Below are 19,612 nucleotides of genomic sequence, written 5' to 3'. Positions count from 1 at the left end.
TTTTTAATCCTTCCAAAATACAATAAATGACGTGAAGACTCATGTCCAGTTCGTCCTTTGGGTCCCAATTAGGGTTCTTTGTAGGGATTGCCTCTGCCCCAATTGGGATGTTTGCCTTGTCTCTGATGCTTTTCCCTTGAGCTGCATCATAACTGTTTTCAACCTCACGGGCCTTTTCCAGCACCCTCTCTTTCTCTAAGGAGGTCAGAGTGTTGTTATGTTACTACACACATTGTCCTTTTTTTAGACAGTGTACATGTACTACTGTGTAACCACTGTTTGAAGTAAGTGAAATGAGGAGATACTCCTCTGAGTCTACTGAAGTGATGCTCCATTGGTCACACGCAGGAAGAACTTCAAATCTACTAAACTTAGGAGTGGATCTTGGGTTAAATATGTGTTATTCTCAGGTACAGCCTCATCAACAGGGTGATACAGCTAACGAGGGCAAGAATAGGTATATTTAAATTTGATACAGAGAAAAAGCATTTAGGAATTCCTGTGTATAATCAAACAACTGCTGAAGTTATTTACTAGAGTAATAACCTTCAAAATTTTATCAAAGACTATATTTTAAATGCATAAATACATAAATAATAAGGTGTTTGATGTACTTATCTTTGAAGAATTGGGTACAAAAGCGATTATCTCCAACCTAACTGAATAAGAAGTGCCATATTTCATTAAATATTTGGCTTATTTGATAATCCAGACAATTTGATTTCACTTTTTTAAATTGAGTGTCAAAGTAGCTTTTAAATTTATGAGAATATATTTGTTGTTTATAGACAAATCTTAGACTTTGCATGCTGCATTATCTTAGTTGCAGTTCCTCACTAGATTTAAAATAGATTCCTCCTTAAATTATGCCTTATATCTGTCTTTAAAAAATAGCAGGACACTAAAATATATATTCTAGATTAGATTATTTTCACGTAGGTACATAACAGACTTAAGGATAAGATTTTTGTAATAGACATCAACAAAAATGTTTGTTGACATGATTCAGTACAAACTTCAAAAATTTATGGTAAATAGAACTAGAAGATGCTTTTATTTTGTTGCTAATGTTGAAGTGCAATCATCATTCCTTCATGATACACATTTCCATGAACTTTTGAAGACCTTTTATATGTGTAGATTTCAAAACTTAGACTAAAATAAATTGATCTTATAATTCCATCTCCATGACCTTTTTGAAATCCCTTTTGTTTCAAATGCACGAATATTAGTGAAATTACAATATATTCTTGTGCACAGAAAATGCTGTGTAAAAGTCAATGAGGAATGTGCCTTGTGAGAAACTATACAGAGATTTCAGAAATTTTTATACCAAAATATTGTCCTTTGACTTTGTTTTTCCACTAGCTTTTTGAAGTATTCTCATATAATGTGTGGTTTCTGGAAAACAGAAAAATTAGTTTGAATGGGAGAAATAAGGAAACCAATGCTTTTTGTGTAAGCATAAAAGTAATGAGTTCATCATTACGTGGCAGCATGACCCACCTGGAACAATGCACTGTTGTGAGGCATACAATTGAACAAGATGCCATACCTTAATTTGTGATTGGAAATTTTTTTTTTTCCTTTTTAAAAATCATTACTTAGTGTTTTGTCTGTATGCTTGATTTGGCAGGCCTTTCATAAGGGCACGTATATTTGACCACAGTGAAAATGCATGTTAAATCTAATTCTTTTATAGTTCTTTTATAATTCTTTTATAGTTCTACTGGCTTGAGAATGTATTTTATGTCTTACATTCCTACTTAATTGGCATATCATTGATTCCAGTGAATATATATGGTGGGTATACAAATAAATATTTGTTAATTGACATCCATATACTTATGAACTATTTGGTATGAAGTTTTACATTCTTTTTCAGCAAGTATTTAAATTACTTAAAAAATTTATTAAACACAGCTTCAGTATTATTGTTTAATTACCCCTACAATATTAGGAATCTTTATTCAAATAACAAATCTATTGGTTTCATTTATTTAGCAAATGTTTTTCCTGGAATTATGCAATAACAAATTATAGCCTGCCAGAGGGACCCTGACTAAATCAACTGAATTCTAGGGAAGAGAGCAAACATATAATGCTTTTCATGATGGAGATGCTGTAAAGCTCTGGCAGACCCTGTCCTTTTCATCCAGAAAGGCATGATGCTAGCTGCAACATGACAACATTGTTAAGTCAAAGAACTGATGAGCAGCCTACTACCATTCCAGCTGCCCAGGTTTCAGTTGTAATTTGGCACCATCTGGTGGCACTTTTCCACTTCAATTAAATAATCAAAAAGGAAGATGATTTAAATCCTCTGGCTGATGGGCCTTTCATGTAATGGCCAAAGTCCACATACTTCCTTGTCAGTTTTCCTTTCCCATTGGATATCATTGGAGGAGCTACCCTCTACTTCCTTCTAAAACGGACATGAGAGCCTGGCCATCCCTCCACATCCCTGTCTGAGAAGATGAGCATTTTGGGAGGGGTGTTTTTTTTTTCAAAATGTCATTAAATTTTTATTATATTTTTGACAATCTTTACATAGTTAATTAGGGTGAAAAAGGTTCAAGGGCTATAGGAAAGTGGGTAAGACTATTATTTCCATATTGTTTCCTTCATGTTTAAAGGGGGGTATTAAGGGAGAAGGCCCACCCAATTTCCCACCCTCCCCAGGTCCCGCATGTAGGGTATGCTCCGAGGTTCTTGCTCAAGTGGTTTTGATAGTTCACCAGTTATGAATCGCTGCCAATCTTGCCACTCCAAGCACTATGAGGTCTTTGAAGAATCCACTGATTGACATAGTCCATCATAGAGTCTCCGAGAAGATGAGTATTTTAACCCACCCCTATTTGCTAAGAGGAGCTAAGCAGAAGATAGGAGCAGTTTGGCAAAGGCGTTATGTCTAATTCCATGTTTCAGGTTATGCTACCACAAGGTTTCTTTGTACATACGGTTGGCATAAAATAAAACAAGTCAAAGTTATCCAGTGTGGTGAGGAGACCAATTAGGGATGGTAACTCAAAATTGTTTAATTGGAGTTGAAATATAGTGACTTAACAAGTGGTCGTGGCAAAGAAGGGTATTTATGAGGTAATGAAATCAGATGTTAATGCACAGAAATGGAAAGTGTGTAGGAATTTAAAGCACGTCTATTTGTGTTTTTCTAGAGCCCAAAGATGGGGTAGTGGGAGCATTGTGATGCACTGAGGTAAGCTGTTTCAACAATGGCATCACTTATCAGAATGCCTGTTGGAGTCCTGGTTGCTCCTCTTTTGATCTAGCTCCATGATAATGTGCACAAGCATTTAGGCTCCTGCCACACATATGGGAGACCCAATGGAGTTCTGAGCTCCTGGCATTTGCCTGGACAAACCCCAGCCATTGTAGTTGTTTGGTGAATGAACCAGCAGATGAACAATTACTTTTCCTCTCTTCCTTTCCCTCCCTTTCTATTCACTCTGTCTTTCAGATAGATAAAAGAAATATTTATAAAAATTTTACAGTGACGAGAGGAGCAGTCAATGTGAAAGGTTTGCCATGTGTCAGAGCATGACGTTTGGGTAGATCAGGCAACAGTCCCTGCCTTGTTCACTAGATGAGAGCATTATTGGAGACATGATTTCAGAAATTTTGTCTGTGCAAAAGCTAAGTTTACTCTTGTGTGAAGCAAGACAGTAGTATGAACAGACTTATTTGATACATTTATGTGGTTTTGAAAAAACATATGAAGTATTTCGGACAGTCTGGCACAGTATTAGCTAAAGTGGCAGCTACTAGTGTTTTTAATTTGTATTTTGCAATGATAATTAATGCTTAGAAGAAACAAGGACACATACAGTTAAAAGGAAGCTAAATCAGTTAAGCCTGCTGATTGATTAGATGTATCTTAAATTCTTTGGATTTCAACTGGCCAGTTAGAAATGATTCCTTCCATCAAGAGCATGGAAGAAATATATATGAATGGACAACTATGTTAGTTAGTATGCTATTTAAAGTAAATATGCTGCTATTGCTAACAACACAGTGATCAGTTGTTGATCATTGCATGCATTAAAATGGACATGAAAAAGATTGATGATGAGCCACTGGAAACAATCATGACTTTTTTTTTTTTGCTGAAAGTAAAGGCAAGAGAGACACTTGTATATGGTGGAGAGCAACTATTTCACTGAGGCAGGGACTGAGAATTGGAGTTTATTGGGATAGATTAGATACTTTCATGTAAATCAGCAAGGGGAAAGTGTTTATATTGAGCAGTACGGGCACTGTGAGTTTGTGAGGATTTTTTTAAAAGTTTATTTACTTGAAAGGAAGAATTACAGAGAAGAGAGACAAAAAGATCAAGAATCTTCCACCTATTCTTTTATTCTCTAAATGACTGCGATGGCCAGAGCTCAGCCAGGCTCAAGTTATGAACCTAGAGCTTCTTCTGGGTTTTCCACATTGGTGCAGGGATCCAAGCACATGGGCCATCTTCTGCTGCTTTATAAAGCACATTACCAGAGAGCTGGATGGGAAGTACAGCGGCTGCAACTTGGACCAGTGCTGATACTGGATGCTGGTGTTGTAAGCAGTGGCATAACCTGTTGTGCCACAACAGCCTCTTATTAACCTTTCTGTAAGATGTCTGCACCAATAGGTAGGTAGATAATACATGCAATCTGAAAGAATGGAATTGAAAAAGAGAGCAATTTGGAAGTCTGCTCAACAGATATTGTAGACTTACTGTCTTCTACCATGGGATACAATGTAATTGTATAACCTTCAGCCAACATGCCTCAAAATGAGGTTACTGGGTCTATAAGATCAGTATCACCTGGGAATTTGTTAGAAATGCACGTTTTGAAGTAGTTCCTAAGATTTAATGAACCAAAGCACTGGCAGAAGATGGAGTATTCTGTTTTAATGAGCCATCTAGATGATTCAGAGATAGGCTAAAGTTGGGTAACACCTGTTCTCTGAAAAAAGGTGATTTGTGTTTATGTTCCTCGATGAACATTAGTGATAAAGTTAGTGGCTGCAAGTGAGTTCTGGTATCAGATTGCTGAGTCCAAATACCAGCTTCACAAACTTAGTTGCAATGGAACATTGGGCATACATTATCATCTTTCTGCCACTCGTATTTCTCATCTTCACTTGAAGTAGTTCAAGCTTAGATAGTCCTACTGTCTAAGCTTTTTAGCAGTTTAAGGACCCCTGCAGCCGAGTATTTTACCAAGATAGACAGCTTGAGAATGAGGTGGGAGAGAAATGAAGAGGCCACGTACACAAACTTTTGCTTGATCTTGGAAAAGACAGTAGGATCCTGAGCATGTTGAAGGAAGTGCTATGTGCAAGGAAGAGGACCACTTTTTCTGTTAGAGGGGAAAAAAGAAGGTAGGAGCACAAGCAGTAGTTGTACAGATTGATTGTTGAAGAGAAGGATATTTCTTTTCTTAAAAAAAAAAAGATTTATTTTTCTTGCAAAGTCAGATATACAGAGAGGAGAAGAGAGAGAGAGGAAGATCTTCCATCCAATGATTCACTCCACAAGTGGCTGCAATGATCGGAGCTTAGCTGATCCGAAGCCAGGAGCCAGGAGCTTCTTCCTGGTCTCTCACATGGGTGCAGGGTCACAAGACTTTGGTGTGTCCTCTACTGGTTTCCCAGGCCACAAACACGAACTGGATGGGAAGCAGGGCTGCCAGGATTACAACCGGCACCTATATAGGATTCCAGAGTACAAGGCAAGGACTTTAGCCTCTAGGCTACCATGCAGGGCATGTAGGATATTTCTTCTGACAGCTTCTATTTTATGAATTTTTAATTTCCCAAGTCTAATAGTAAGATGTTGAGGAATTTTAGTACTGTGACTAAAATAGCATAACCTAATTCATAAGTGGAGAAGGAGTTAGTGTTGCAATGTAAGTGATCAGGACACTGTTGTGTTAGAATAGGAAAGAAAGACATGGGCTTGCATGAAAAATATCAGGATGGGGAGAAATGGAAGGACAGGAAATACATTGTGGAAGTAGAATCTGTGAAGTTTAGTGATAAATTAGGTGGATTTTAATATTCAGCAATTAGATAAGTATTTTTAAGCTTTTTACTGAAATAGGAAACACTGAAGGAATAATAATTTTGAGAGAAAGGATAAGGATCAGTTTGGAGCACATTGAATTTGTGTGACATCTGATTTCTTTTTACTAGTAGGCAATTGGGTGGATAGTCCTAAAGCTCACAAAAAAGAAATATCTGCCAACATGTGTGTGTGTGTGTACATGAATATATGAGCTTTTAAAACAAGAACATTTCTGACACCTTCTATTTTCCCGATGAAATGTAAGAATAAGTCATTTGAGTGATAATCCAAGACAAAGGAGCTGGAAACAGCACTCTCAGAGTCTGACGTGTTTCTCTCTTTTACATACATCTACAAATGCCACGCGCCTGTGTTGAGTCTTACTATTTGTCCAGAAGCTGCCTTTCAGACAAGTCTTTACTGAGCTGATGTAAACACACTGAAAAGGTGACCTTTATGACATAATGTCACGCATTCCAGGGACATGAGGAAGCCAGGAACATTATTAGTGTTTCTGGTGCCCTATAAATCATCTTGCCAGAGTGAAACAATTTCTAGCAACCAATAAAAGGGCAAGAAACTATTTCTCCTCTTTGCATTATTGTCAGGCAAATAATAGGGAAACATGGTATTACTTCCTTAAAAATGACCTGTTTCCAAGTAAAATATGGGGAGTATCTTTTTGACTTGGAAAAAAAAAGATATAGAAAGAGTTTATCTATCTCTATTTCTGTTCCACATATCTAAAAGTCAGAGTGACAAAGATAAAGGGAGAGACTAAGAGAAAGACACAGGGAAATCTTTTATTTTCTGATTCACTCCCCAAGTGACCTCTGCAGTTAGGGTTGAGCCAGTGTATTTTTAACTAACTGATAACACAATGTATTACCAATATCCTTAACAAAAAGGATATTATACGTTTATGCATTTTTATATATTTAGTAATACAGTGCATAGGGATGTTATTAGCACAAAATTTACAGTCCAAATATATTGTCTTATCATGTCTTAGCTTTCAGTAATGCTTTTATTTAGTGCAGTCATTTCAGTAGTGAAGAATAGTCATCATTTGTTGATATGAAAATTTGATACACTGATTAGCTAGAATACATCAAAGGGGCTTCCTTCTTTTAATGAAAGTCCTCGTTCAGTAAAAGTTGGAAGCATCAGAACACTGTGATCCATGAACCAAATCTGGCTCTTCATCTTTTTTTTTTCCCTTCACCTGTTTTGGTATGGCCCATTAGCAGAGAACGTTTTTACATTTTAAGTGATTGAATCCAATCAAAATAAAAATGCTGCTTCTGGGCTGGGCAATCGGCACAGCAGTGGATGATTCCTGGGACACTCACTCCCCAATGGGAGTCCTCATTTCAGCACTGGTGCTGTTTCTGAGTCACCTTCCTACTCAGGTATGCCGGAATGGCAGCAGGTGCTCTCTGGTGCACGGGTCCTGCTCCCCACCTAGGAGACACACTGTGTTCCTGGTTCTTACCTTTGACTTGTTCCTACCCAGGTTGTGGCAGGCATTTGGAGAGCTCCCATTGTTATAAATTTTTCCCTCTCCCTCGCCTTGTCTATAAAGTAAAATGAAAAAAGTAATGTTCAGATAAATATCTTATGATATGTCACAGAAATTTTAGTACATGTAATGTTTTATTAGCACATTGCACACACATTTGTTTACATATTGTCAGTAGTTTCCACTACATGTGTAACAACAGATTCAAGTCATTTTAACAGAGACCATAAGGCCTAAAATATTGAGTCTGCCTTTTGTAAGAAATTGTTCAACCCATATTCTGAATAAGTTAATTAGTGGATCAGATTCACCAGAATTAAATGAACTGATGTATGTGAATGCCTAGAATAATATTTGACACATGATACTTTTTATATTGCAAGCATTAGAGTCACTATCATTTTCATCATCTCAAAAGGGGATATTGTGATATCAATGAAATTATTTGATTGAATTTTAAATGAAAAATTTTAAATACTTGTAAGAGAGCCAGAAGTGGGGTGGGAGTAGTTCTTTCTGTTGTTTCCCTGCCCCAAATAGCTGCAGTGCCTGGGACTGGACCAAGCCAAAGCTTGGAACCAGATACTCAGTCCAGCTCACTCACCTGGGTAGCAGGAGCTCAACTACTTGAGTTGCCAATACTCTCTCCTATGGTTTCCTCTTTCAGGAAGATGTGATCAGTAGTTGTCACTTCAGTGGGGGACTTGAATATTCTACTTTGTTTTTAACCACTAGACCAGATACCCGTCACTAATTTTTAAAAAAATTTTTTTAGATTTATTTTATTTATTGGAAAGTCAGATATACAGAGAGGAGGAAAGACAGAGAGGAAGATCTTCCGTCCGATGATTCACTCCCCAAGTGAGCGCAACAGCCAATGCTATGCCTATCTGAAGCCAGGATCCAGGAACTTCTTCCAGGTATCCCACACGGGTGCAGGGTCCCAAAGCTTTGGGCCATCCTTGACTGCTTTCCCGGGCCACAAGCAGGGAGCTGGATGGGAAGTGGAGCTGCCAGGATTAGAACCGGCGCCCATATGGGATCCTGGTGCGTTCAAGGCGAGGACTTTAGCCGCTAGGCCACGCCACCGGGCCCTACTAATTTTTAATTTTAAAGTCAATATATCTCAGGAACATACCTCTCTACATAAAGCAAGGTTTGATTTCCCCCAAAACATATCAGGTTTAATAGATGTTAATTCTAGCATGAGAATCAATTTCAGATATGGTTAAATCATTTAGATTGTGTATTTTCAGACCCAGAAACTGGTGAAGCATGAAGAAGAGTTAAATCATGAATCAACTAATGTGACAACATAGCTGGCCTAGGCGTGTACAGAAAAAAGCATCAGCATAATGTAGTATTTTGACAAGCAGGGTGTTTTTCAGCAGAAACCTAATTACAAAAAGAAAAAAGAAATAAAATTCTATGAACAGTGCGGTTTCTATAATGTTTCCCTCACCCAAGGATAAAATGATTGAAAATAAGAAAACCAACATAGTTCTCAAGTGTCATGTTTTCCATCTTAAAGGAACTTTTTGTAGCAACTTTTAAAACATTTTAGACTTACTTATTTGTAAAACAGGGTTACAGAAAGAGGAAGGAGAGGAAGCAGAAACTGATTTGTGTTTCAGAGTTCTAGTTATATCTCCCATGTGAGTGGGAGGGCCCAAGTGCCTTGAGCCATGCTTTGCTGCTTTCTCAGATACATCAACAGAGAACTTGATAAAAAATGGAACAACTGGGAATTAAACTCATAAAGGATGCTGGCGCTACAGGTGGCAGTTTTACCTGCTATACCACAATGCCAGCCTTTTAACAAACCCTTTTCCAAAATCCATTTATTTTAAAGAGTCAAAGAGAGACAAATTGTAGACTTTAAAAAATACTCATGCTAATGTACTGCTTTGTATCTTTTTTGCTATGGAATTTAGCACTGTTCTGTTTCTCTTATTTCTGGACATGTTTTCCTAGTTTCGATAGCTATTTTTCTTATCCTCAAGTGTTACATTTTTAAGAGTCACTTTTTTTTTATTGGAAAGGCATATTTATAGAAAGAAGGAGAAACAGAGAGGAAAAGATCTTCCATCTGCTGGTTTACATGTCACATGTCCACAATGACTAGAGCTGAGCTGAGCCAAAGCCAGGATTTTTTTTAGATTCCATGTGGGTACAGCATTCTAAGGGCTTGGGCCTTACTCTGCTGTTTCCCCAGGACAAAAGCAAGGGGCTGGACAGGAAGAAGAGAAGCTGGGACATGCACTGGTGCCCATATGGGATATAGGCACTTGCAGGTAGAGGATTAACCTATTGAAGCATGGCACCAGCCTGTCACTAAACTTTAAATGTGGGCATTTCTGAAACTGTCTTCTCAAATGTTTGCACTAGTCTCTCTTTTTGTACTCTTGGCTTGTCTACTCACAGCCATTTTCATAACTTCATCTACCATTTCCTGTTCATTCTTGGCTATTCTAAGTAGTTTAGAATAGCCAAGGTTTTAGATTGGATCTCTTCAGTGGGAAATTCTTTTGATTCTAGCGGTGAACATTTCTAAAATCAACACTCCTTGGGAAAATGATTTGTTCTAAAATGGCTTCAATTTTTATGTAAAACCTGTTGTAAGGATTACATGAATTAATTCATAAAAACATAATAATATCTAATAGATGGTAAGTGCCTATTAATGTAAGCATTTTCAATTGTTATTACCAAATGCAAATGCTACCACATACAGACAGCTTTTACACTGTTAATCATTTCCTTTCTATTAGCAATGTCACTACATTAACTTAAGCGCTTCCTTCTTTTTTAGTATTTTTGCTCTAATCCGCTAATTGTTTTTTTCTTAGCTATTTACCTATTCCTATACCTATACCTACCCTGTTTAGTTTTGGTTGTTTAATCAAGAAAATCTCATCTGTGATTCACACGAAATGAATATCACAGGTCGGCAAGAGGATCCTGCCCATTATCATCACTCAGAGGAGTTTGATGGAGACTTTTTCATCTTTGCAATAGCAGAAAGAGGGGGAGGTTAGAGTTGGGCAAATGCTTCTACCCAGAAGTAACATGACATTTCCACTGACATTTCATTAGTCAAAATGAGTCAAAAGGCCACACTTCTAACTTCAATGATTGAGGAAGTATAAACCTCCCATGCACCTCAAAAGAGAACAGAATTTAGGAAACAACCCTGTTGACTGTTTCACATAATCTTCCTTATTTACAGTGTTTATGTTATTTGCCAGCACTGCTACCTGTAGTCAACCCTTTTACTTAGAAGCCCCTATGTAAATCATGTGTCTGATGTTCTGAACTTGTCTCCATCACATCTTATAACTAAAACAAACTCTACTTTTGTGCTGTACACACTGTACATGTGTATGCATTCTTTTTCAGCACTCAAGTCCATATGGTTTTCCTGATCTCTGCTTTTCAGTCGTCTCTGTCCTCCCAGGGAAGTCTCATAGCACAGCTTTGGTGCCCCTTTCCTCTGAATATTATGGCATTTTGCTACACTGACTTGGATGCACATTTCCACTCCTACATTCTTAAATTATGTAGTCCTTGAGTAATGAGTATGTCTCATTTGTCGCTTTTGTTTGCTACAAGGTCAAAGTGCCAAACCACTAAAATCAAGGCTTTGCACTAATTAGAGAAAAATGTTTCTCTGGGTAGATTGTTAAAAATTGATATTGATTTTAAGCAGACCAATTAGGTTTTTTGTGTGAAGGGAAAACATGCATTCCTCTTTCAGTTCCCACTTCCCTATTTTGTGCCTGATTTCAAATAGGTGCACAGTAATGTCTGCTAAAGTAATCAGTTCATCAGCAGCAAAATGTTTACAAGCTTTTAAGTTAAATCAGTTCAGAAATGTTTGAAGAACTGAAAATTTCAGGGTGAAATAAGAAATAAGACATGTTTCTTACTGAAATAATAAATGACATGCATTTTTTGTAGGATTCATAATCTAATGAAAAATTTTTCAATAATTTTTATAATATGTTCTTAAATCAGCACTGAAAGTTAGATATATGATTGAAGTATACATGTGTAAATCCACTTGTGTTTAATATTTGGTGAGACAGAGTTAGGTATCTTCCATCTACTGGCTCATTCTGTACATCTCTCAACTGCTAGTGTTATTCAGTAATTTGTGTAGAATCTATAAATCCAAGAGATATTATACATAAACTAACTTAAGAGCTTAAGTAAATTTTGATTCTTTAATTAATAGTAATGCTCTTGATTGTTTTAATGAATTAGCCTTTATAAATATATCACTTCTTAAGGAAAATGCAACCTATAGGTCCAGAATGCTCCTTGATGTATTTATAGCCCAAATCCTGGGCTCAGTCCCAAATCTCTGATGTAACAAACCATGCAGAATTCTCACAGTCGTATGAAAGCTAGGGAATAGCATCTGGGGGAGCAGTTAGATAACTGTAAATAATGCCGGACATGTTTATCCCCTTGCATCCAGGTCTTACCCACCCTTAGCTTTCATCTTCTACTAAAACCCTCATTTTTACTTCGTATCGATTACACTGGACTTTATAATGTTTTTTTGGTCATAATAAAACTTGTTATTACTTCAGGGTACATGCACTTGGTATCTACATCTAAGTGTAGAACTTTTCTCCTGTGCTCACATTGTAACATAGCAGGGAAAGTTTTTGGCAATGCCAGTTTCCCATATTGGCAGGAGTTTTGTCCCAACTACTCCACTTCTGATCCACCTTCTTGCTAATAGCTTGGGAAAAACAGCAGAAGATGGGTCAGATGCTTGAGCCCCTGTGCCCAAATGGGAGATGCAAATGGAACTTATGGCTTCTGGCCTTGGCCTCATCCCAGCTCCACAAATTGTGGCCAGCTGGGGAGTGAATCAGATGGTGGATGTGCTCTCTGTCTCTTTCTGTCTCTCTCTCTCTTCTCTTTCTCTCTTTTCATCTCTGTAACTTGACTTTCAATTAAATATCCCTCTTTAAAAAAATAATCCTTCCTCTGCAAGGCTGACTTTATCATTTGAGACTCGTTGGTAGTCTCTTCTTCAAAGACGCCTTCCTTGACCATTGTATATCTTATTTTCCTCCTCCAAATTTTCTACTCCTTATTATTTTATTCTACTTGATTTTATTCAGAACACTACTGTCTAACACGATCATTTATTTACTCGTTTAAAGTCTTTTCCTGTGGCAATAAATGACAGTTTCATGGAAACAGGGATGCTCTCTGCTAAACTTCTGATACTAGTGCCTACATAGTAGTTGTAAAGTAAGTGTCTCAACTTCAATATGAGAAAATAATCTGTTTCTTAAAAAGATAAAACTTTAGTGTATTAGGTTTTAAGCACCAAAAAGTGGTTAGAAAGGTAATAATAACAAATGGTAGACTTTTTAGGTGTGCCTCAAGCTCCTATCCTATTTAGAAAGAACTGTCCTGACCACAGAGGCACTGCTTTCTGCTATGTGACCCAAGATCTAAGAGCCTAATTAATTAATTAATCAATGATACAATTCTATAGGCTGTGGGATTTTCTTTCTTCGCACTACTTCTAATTTGTACCAAGTCATTACAATAGTATAGTCCTTCACAATCAGTCATAAGTCCATCATTCTGCTATTTAAGTGTATCCTGACATTGTAGGTATAGACAATGGCAGAGTCCAGCATCCTATTGTCAAGATACAGTTAACAGTTTCATTGGGAGTCCATGTTTGATTTGGAAGTAGAAATACACACTGTGTTGTATCTTCACATCTGTGATAGTCTCTTCTACACAGTTACTATACACCCCATTAAATGAAAAGCCATAAATAAATTCAACAACAGAGAAGAAACCAGAAAATTTACAACATAAAATTCTACCTTTTACAACCAAATGGTCCCAACTAGAGACCATTATGCTCAGTGAAACAATTCCAAAAGGACAAATATCATATGTTTCCTCTGATATAAGACAACCTTCATGCAATAGCCCTTTCAATACTGTTTTTGCTACATATCAGGGGATTTGATAATTTTGTTTTGTTTTCATTCATTCCAAGAGCCTATTTGCAGCACCATCACTAATGGTATTCATCAAGGCAGGTAATTTTGAATAAAAGTATTTTGTTAATTCACTAGTTATTACTCTTCACTGCTGGACATTGGTTTTGTGGCACACATACACTCCACAAATTTGGATCCTACATTAGTACATGATAACATATTAATGCAATGCACATACATGTAGTACCTACAGTAATGTTAAAAATACTGAACTCTAAATTTATCATCTTTAAAAATCAAAGAATTAGTATGAGAAAATTGGCTTTTCTGTACTCTACAGAGTGACACATTTTCTTGAATGTTAAGCATAGTGTCTTGCCATTGAAGTTATCCATTAAAATTTCAGTTACATCCATAAACAAGCTCTTATACAGCCATATTTGTGTTTTATATGCTGATATTTGCTAGGGGAGTATTTGAAATAATACATATCATTTAACTTGTGTATATATGATAATAGACATTCACTTCACATGTCTTGAATAGGTGGTTACTACTTACTTTAATATGGTCATTTTGGCTAATGTGATGTAAAGCATGTGAATTAGTAGAATAGACTAAATTTGGGAAACTGTAGGGAAAGGAAAATGTTTAATATAGAGTAATTTTTTAAGAAGATGATTTTATGTGTTTTGAGTATAGCAAAATTCAAAAAATGATACTTTGAAATCCAGACATTTGTCTAATGACTGGCAAAAATTGTTATTAAGTATGAGTTAAAATAATTATAATTATTCTGTTAGATTTTACCTAATTTTTTAAAATTAAAATTAAAGAAATAAGTTTTTAGGTAACGTAATATTTGGCAGTTCAATGAATTCCATTGGATTTCAGTTTATAATTCTGCTGTTACTTTCTGAGTACCACTGTGTTCCTCCATAGTACCACAATGTTCCTCCATAGTACCACTGTGTACCTCCATAGTACCACTGTGTGCCTCCATAGTACCACAATGTTCCTCCATAGTACCACAGTGTACCTCCATAGTACCACAATGTTCCTCCATAGTACCACAGTGTACCTCCATAGTATCACTGTATGCCACCATAGTACCACTGTGTACCTCCATAGTACCACTGTGTGCCTCCATAGTATCACTGTGTGCCACCATAGTACCACAGTGTACCTCCATAGTACCACAATGTTCCTCCATAGTACCACTGTGTACCTCCATAGTACCACTGTGTGCCTCCATAGTACCACAGTGTACCTCCATAGTACCACTGTTCCTCCATAGTACCACTGTGTACCTCCATAGTACCACAGTGTACCTCCATAGTACCACAATGTTCCTCCATAGTACCACTGTGTGCCTCCATAGTACCACTGTGTTCTTCCATAGTACCACAATGTTCCTCCATAGTACCACTGTGTACCTCCATAGTACCACTGTGTACCTCCATAGTACCACAGTGTACCTCCATAGTACCACAATGTTCCTCCATAGTACCACAGTGTACCTCCATAGTATCACTGTATGCCACCATAGTACCACTGTGTACCTCCATAGTACCACTGTGTGCCTCCATAGTATCACTGTGTGCCACCATAGTACCACTGTGTGCCTCCATAGTACCACAATGTTCCTCCATAGTACCACAATGTACCTCCATAGTACCACAATGTTCCTCCATAGTACCACTGTGTGCCTCCATAGTACCACTGTGTTCTTCCATAGTACCACAATGTTCCTCCATAGTACCACTGTGTACCTCCATAGTACCACTGTGTAACTCCATAGTACCACTGTGTACCTCCATAGTACCACAATGTTCCTCCTTAGTACCACTGTGTACCTCCATAGTACCACAGTGTACCTCCATAGTACCACTGTGTACCTCCACAGTACCACTGTGTGCCTCCATAGTACCACTGTGTACCTCCAAGTACCACAATGTTCCTCCATAGTACCACAGTGTACCTCCCTAGTACCACAGTGTACCTCCATAGTACCACAATGTTCCTCCATAGTACCACTGTGTGCCTCCATAGTACCGCTGTGTACCTCCATAGTACCACTGTGTACCTCCATAGTATCACTGTGTGCCTCCATAGTACCACTGTGTGCCTCCATAGTATCACTGTGTGCCTCCATAGTACCAATGTGTGCCTCCATAGTACCACAATGTTCCTCCATAGTACCACTGTGTGCCTCCATAGTACCGCTGTGTACCTCCATAGTACCACTGTGTGCCTCCATAGTACCACAATGTTCCTCCATAGTACCACTGTGTGCCTCCATAGTACCGCTGTGTACCTCCATAGTACCACTGTGTGCCTCCATAGTACCACTGTGTACTTCCATAGTACCACTGTGTACCTCCATAGTACCACAATGTTCCTCCATAGTACCACTGTGTGCCTCCATAGTATCACTGTGTACCTCCATAGTACCACTGTGTACCTCCATAGTACCACTGTGTACCTCCATAGTACCACTGTGTGCCTCCATAGTACCACTGTGTACCTCCATAGTACTACAATGTTCCTCCATAGTACCACTGTGTGCCTCCATAGTACCACTGTGTGTGATTTTTCTAAAGCTGAGATGAAAAACTTTTACCTCTGTAACTCTTCCCCAACCTTGCCAAATAGGGGTGCATTCAATACCCTCCTGCTTATGGGGACCAGCTTCCTGCCTCTCAGCCTGTACTTGACCTCCTACCACGTCCTGTAAATATACAAAAAACTGGGGTGCTTTCTTTAATTGCTGCATGCAGCAGATCATGCAAAAACTTGCCTGTTTTAGTAATACTTCAATTATTTTGTGACTAAATCATCTAAAAAAAAACTGATCTCTTTTTTTCTCTCAAATGAATGCAGGAAAAGAATCTTTTATTTATTTTAGGAATGTAGATTTAACTCAATAATTTTCAAATAAATGCTTTATAAATGAAGCTAATAATAATTCAAGCCTGTTTGAAAATTTAAGCATGACCAGATAAACTTTAATAATTTTGTATAAAATGACAAAACTTATTTTTTAAGGGTCCACTTAGCAATGGATTTTACCACATTGTGTAAAACTTCCCCTGGTGCTTAATTTCCTTTTGAAGATAATGGTAAAGGAAGGAAGAGAAGAATACCATTGGGAACAGCCTTCTCCTATTGTGTGGCCCGCCTGAAAGCTTACTCACATTGTCAGTATACCACATTTCACTCAACGAACTCACTAATTTTTCCATGCATCTGTTTCCCCTTGTGACGTTACAAACAAGTGTCTGTTACAGCAGCAGAAATAAAAGTTGAAGTCTGATTTTGCACAGTTGTATTGAAAGTTGGACTTAAACAGTGAAGCACATTTGAGACCATAGTATTGCAAAAATCTTCAGTACTAGAAACATGTTCCATAGAGGATATAATTTAATTCCTTATATTTGCCAGATAGTTCATCTAAAATGCATTTTCTGTCTTTTCGTTTTTACCCTTGTCTTCCTCGCTTTTCATGATGCATCGGCTGACAGTGTCTTTACCTCCAAAATGCAAAGCAGACAAATGGGCATGGCTGGGAAGAACATGACCAAAAGCACCAGCATCAGCGGAGACATGTGCTCGCTGGAGAAGAACGATGGCAGCCAATCCGACACCGCCGTGGGCGCGTTGGGCACCAGTGGCAAAAAGCGGCGCTCTAGCATCGGGGCCAAAATGGTAGCTATTGTTGGTCTGTCACGAAAAAGTCGCAGCGCTTCTCAGCTCAGCCAAACGGGTAGGAGTTTTTTATTTTACCTTGACTTCATGTTCAAGTTGTTACAGCGCCGATTCTTTCCGTTGATTCGTTTTCTTGCAGTAATGTGAGGATGATGTCGTGTTCCAGAGACAACGGATCATTCTGTAAACTGGTTCATCTTTGGCTGGGGGGGAACCTCTGATGATGATTTTTTGTTTCAGAGATCAGTGAGCTACATTTTGAAATGCACCCTAGCACTGGTTTTGAAATGTGTGTACCGTCTTTTCTCTTAAGAAAGGCTGGAAGCTGTGGTTTCCCCATCGCTAGTGGTTGAGGCTTTGGCAAGTTATTCCGATCCGCAGGGTCTCCGCTCTTCTTTAGGCCCCTCTGAGTTGGAAAACGCAGTATCAGTTTTCATTCCCAGCAAGTTGAAGGTGATGCCTCAGACTGTGGATGAATTAGAAAGCTCTGTTATTGCTGACAACTTAACTTCCTTTTTTTTGCTAGAAAGCAACCTTTATCAGTAGTTTCAATTTTCTTACTACAGTTTTTATTTTCCTGTTAAAACTTCAAGCAGCAATATTCTCCAGCAGCACGGATGGAAGAATTTTCTGCTGACAGTGAAGATATTCAAAGCTTTCTTAACTTTAAAATTCAGCAACTAAATCACATCTGCAAACATGAATTAGGTACTGCGCTCCTATTCAGAAAAGCCACTGTTCACAATGAAAAAACCTGTGACTCAAAGAAGTATCTTTTTAAGAATGGCTGTTAATAATTGAACACTAAATCCCTGTTATCTTGGAAATAATTGGATATCATCTAACAAAGAATGTAATATTATTTTGTTTAGCAGCAAAATAAATTATAGGCAACCAGATTAGATATAATTTATGTCTGTGTACCGGGGTTTATGTATAAAGAAGTCAGGCCATAAATATACAGCATAAAGTAATTGGAGGTTATTTTAATTCCTGGACCCGGCTAATCTTGATTTTTACAAATTTTTGTAATGATTCTGAAAATTAAACCTTTTATAACAATATATTGAACTAGTTATTAGATAATATTCCTTATGCTGTGGTTCTAATTTGACATATGGATTCTGATTTTGTTATAGGTCTCGGTATTTTGTGTTTTAAAATATTATTTTTTATTGCATGTAGAAATTGAAGAAGTTTGAGTTTAAGAAAAATGGACCTACAGATCACAAAGATTTTTAAGCTGCTAATATTTATACATAATTAACTGTTGTACTGATACGGTAGATTTGACCTACTGAGTTTTTAAAATACTTTTCTAGGAGCTAGACCTTCACTTGCAAAGATTTATAAAACTGCTTTTAAAGAAAAATGCCTGTGATTTTAAAAAGTGAAACATAAATGGTTATGGCAAATGCTATGCGTAAGAAAATATGTGGTGTTAAACTAAATACTTCTATTCATGTTGAATTTTTTGATAACTACTTAGTACTTACTGTGTTCTAGACTACTTAAATGTAGTAGAAGACAGATTGTTTCAAGGTCCTATGTCTTTGGTAAAACTAGAATTAAGAGAAAATGCACTGGATGCTCAGCGGTTAAGTACCTGACCTCGTACCACACAGGAACGCACAGGAATGATGAGCAGTTATGTGTAATGTTAATATAAACCGTCCAACTCAGTGGCTAAGAGGAATCTGATAGATTAGCAGGGGACAAATTCGGGAGCATCCTGCAAACCAAATTCATAGGTGATATGATATTTTAAGTTTCCAGATGATAATTGATACGGTTGTATTTGTATACTTTAAATAGCTTGTAGACCATTGAGGCTACCATTTATCTCAGTTACTGTGTGCCAAAACCTATCCTAAAGAAAGCACAAGGGGCAGGATTCTCGTCCTCCAGGGGCCTGCGTTCAATCAGGCTGCAATCAAGGAGCAAACCATCGATATCAGTTAAATAATACTTTATGATGAACTAGCCAAGCATTACAGTAATTTAGACAAGAGGTAAGATCTGAAACGAGTTCAGTTGTAATAGAGAAAGGGTAATGAATTTGGATAAATATAGAAATTTTCAAAGAAAAAAATTAGTGAACAGTGCCTCATTGTCTTGACTGGTTGAATATGAGGAGCCAAATGAGAGACGTTTCTAATATGACTCTCACATTTCTGACTTGCTTCGCTGGGTAGGTGGCATGACCACTAGTGATTACTGGAAGCTTAAGAAAGGGAATAGACTGAGTGGAAGAGAACAGGTTTAATTTTTGCTTTAAGGCATTTTGAATTTGTAATACTATGGATACACCCAAGTGAGAAT

At 37.5% G+C, this 19,612-nt stretch overlaps 1 protein-coding gene across 35 annotated transcripts in view; it reads left to right on the top strand.

Moving 5' to 3' along the window:
* Positions 1–19,612, top strand: part of LOC121167605 (regulating synaptic membrane exocytosis protein 2) — a 471,939-nt gene that overhangs the window by 372,518 nt on the left and 79,809 nt on the right. For 13 of the 35 annotated variants that reach the window (XM_040997111.1, XM_040997110.1, XM_040997113.1 and 10 more), the window contains one exon: positions 17,107–17,348. The exons of the other annotated variants lie outside the window; for them this stretch is intronic. In XM_040997111.1, the coding sequence (XP_040853045.1) occupies positions 17,107–17,348 (242 nt within the window). The remainder of the gene's footprint in view (positions 1–17,106; positions 17,349–19,612) is intronic. 35 annotated transcript variants of the gene reach the window in all.

Source organism: Ochotona curzoniae, unplaced genomic scaffold (genome assembly GCF_017591425.1).
Source record: "Ochotona curzoniae isolate NIBS_2020 unplaced genomic scaffold, NIBS_Ocur_1.0 patch4, whole genome shotgun sequence".
Classification (NCBI taxonomy): domain Eukaryota; kingdom Metazoa; phylum Chordata; class Mammalia; order Lagomorpha; family Ochotonidae; genus Ochotona; species Ochotona curzoniae.
The sequence above is the reverse complement of the archived record's forward strand: the minus strand, read 5'-3'. Positions and strand labels throughout refer to the sequence as shown.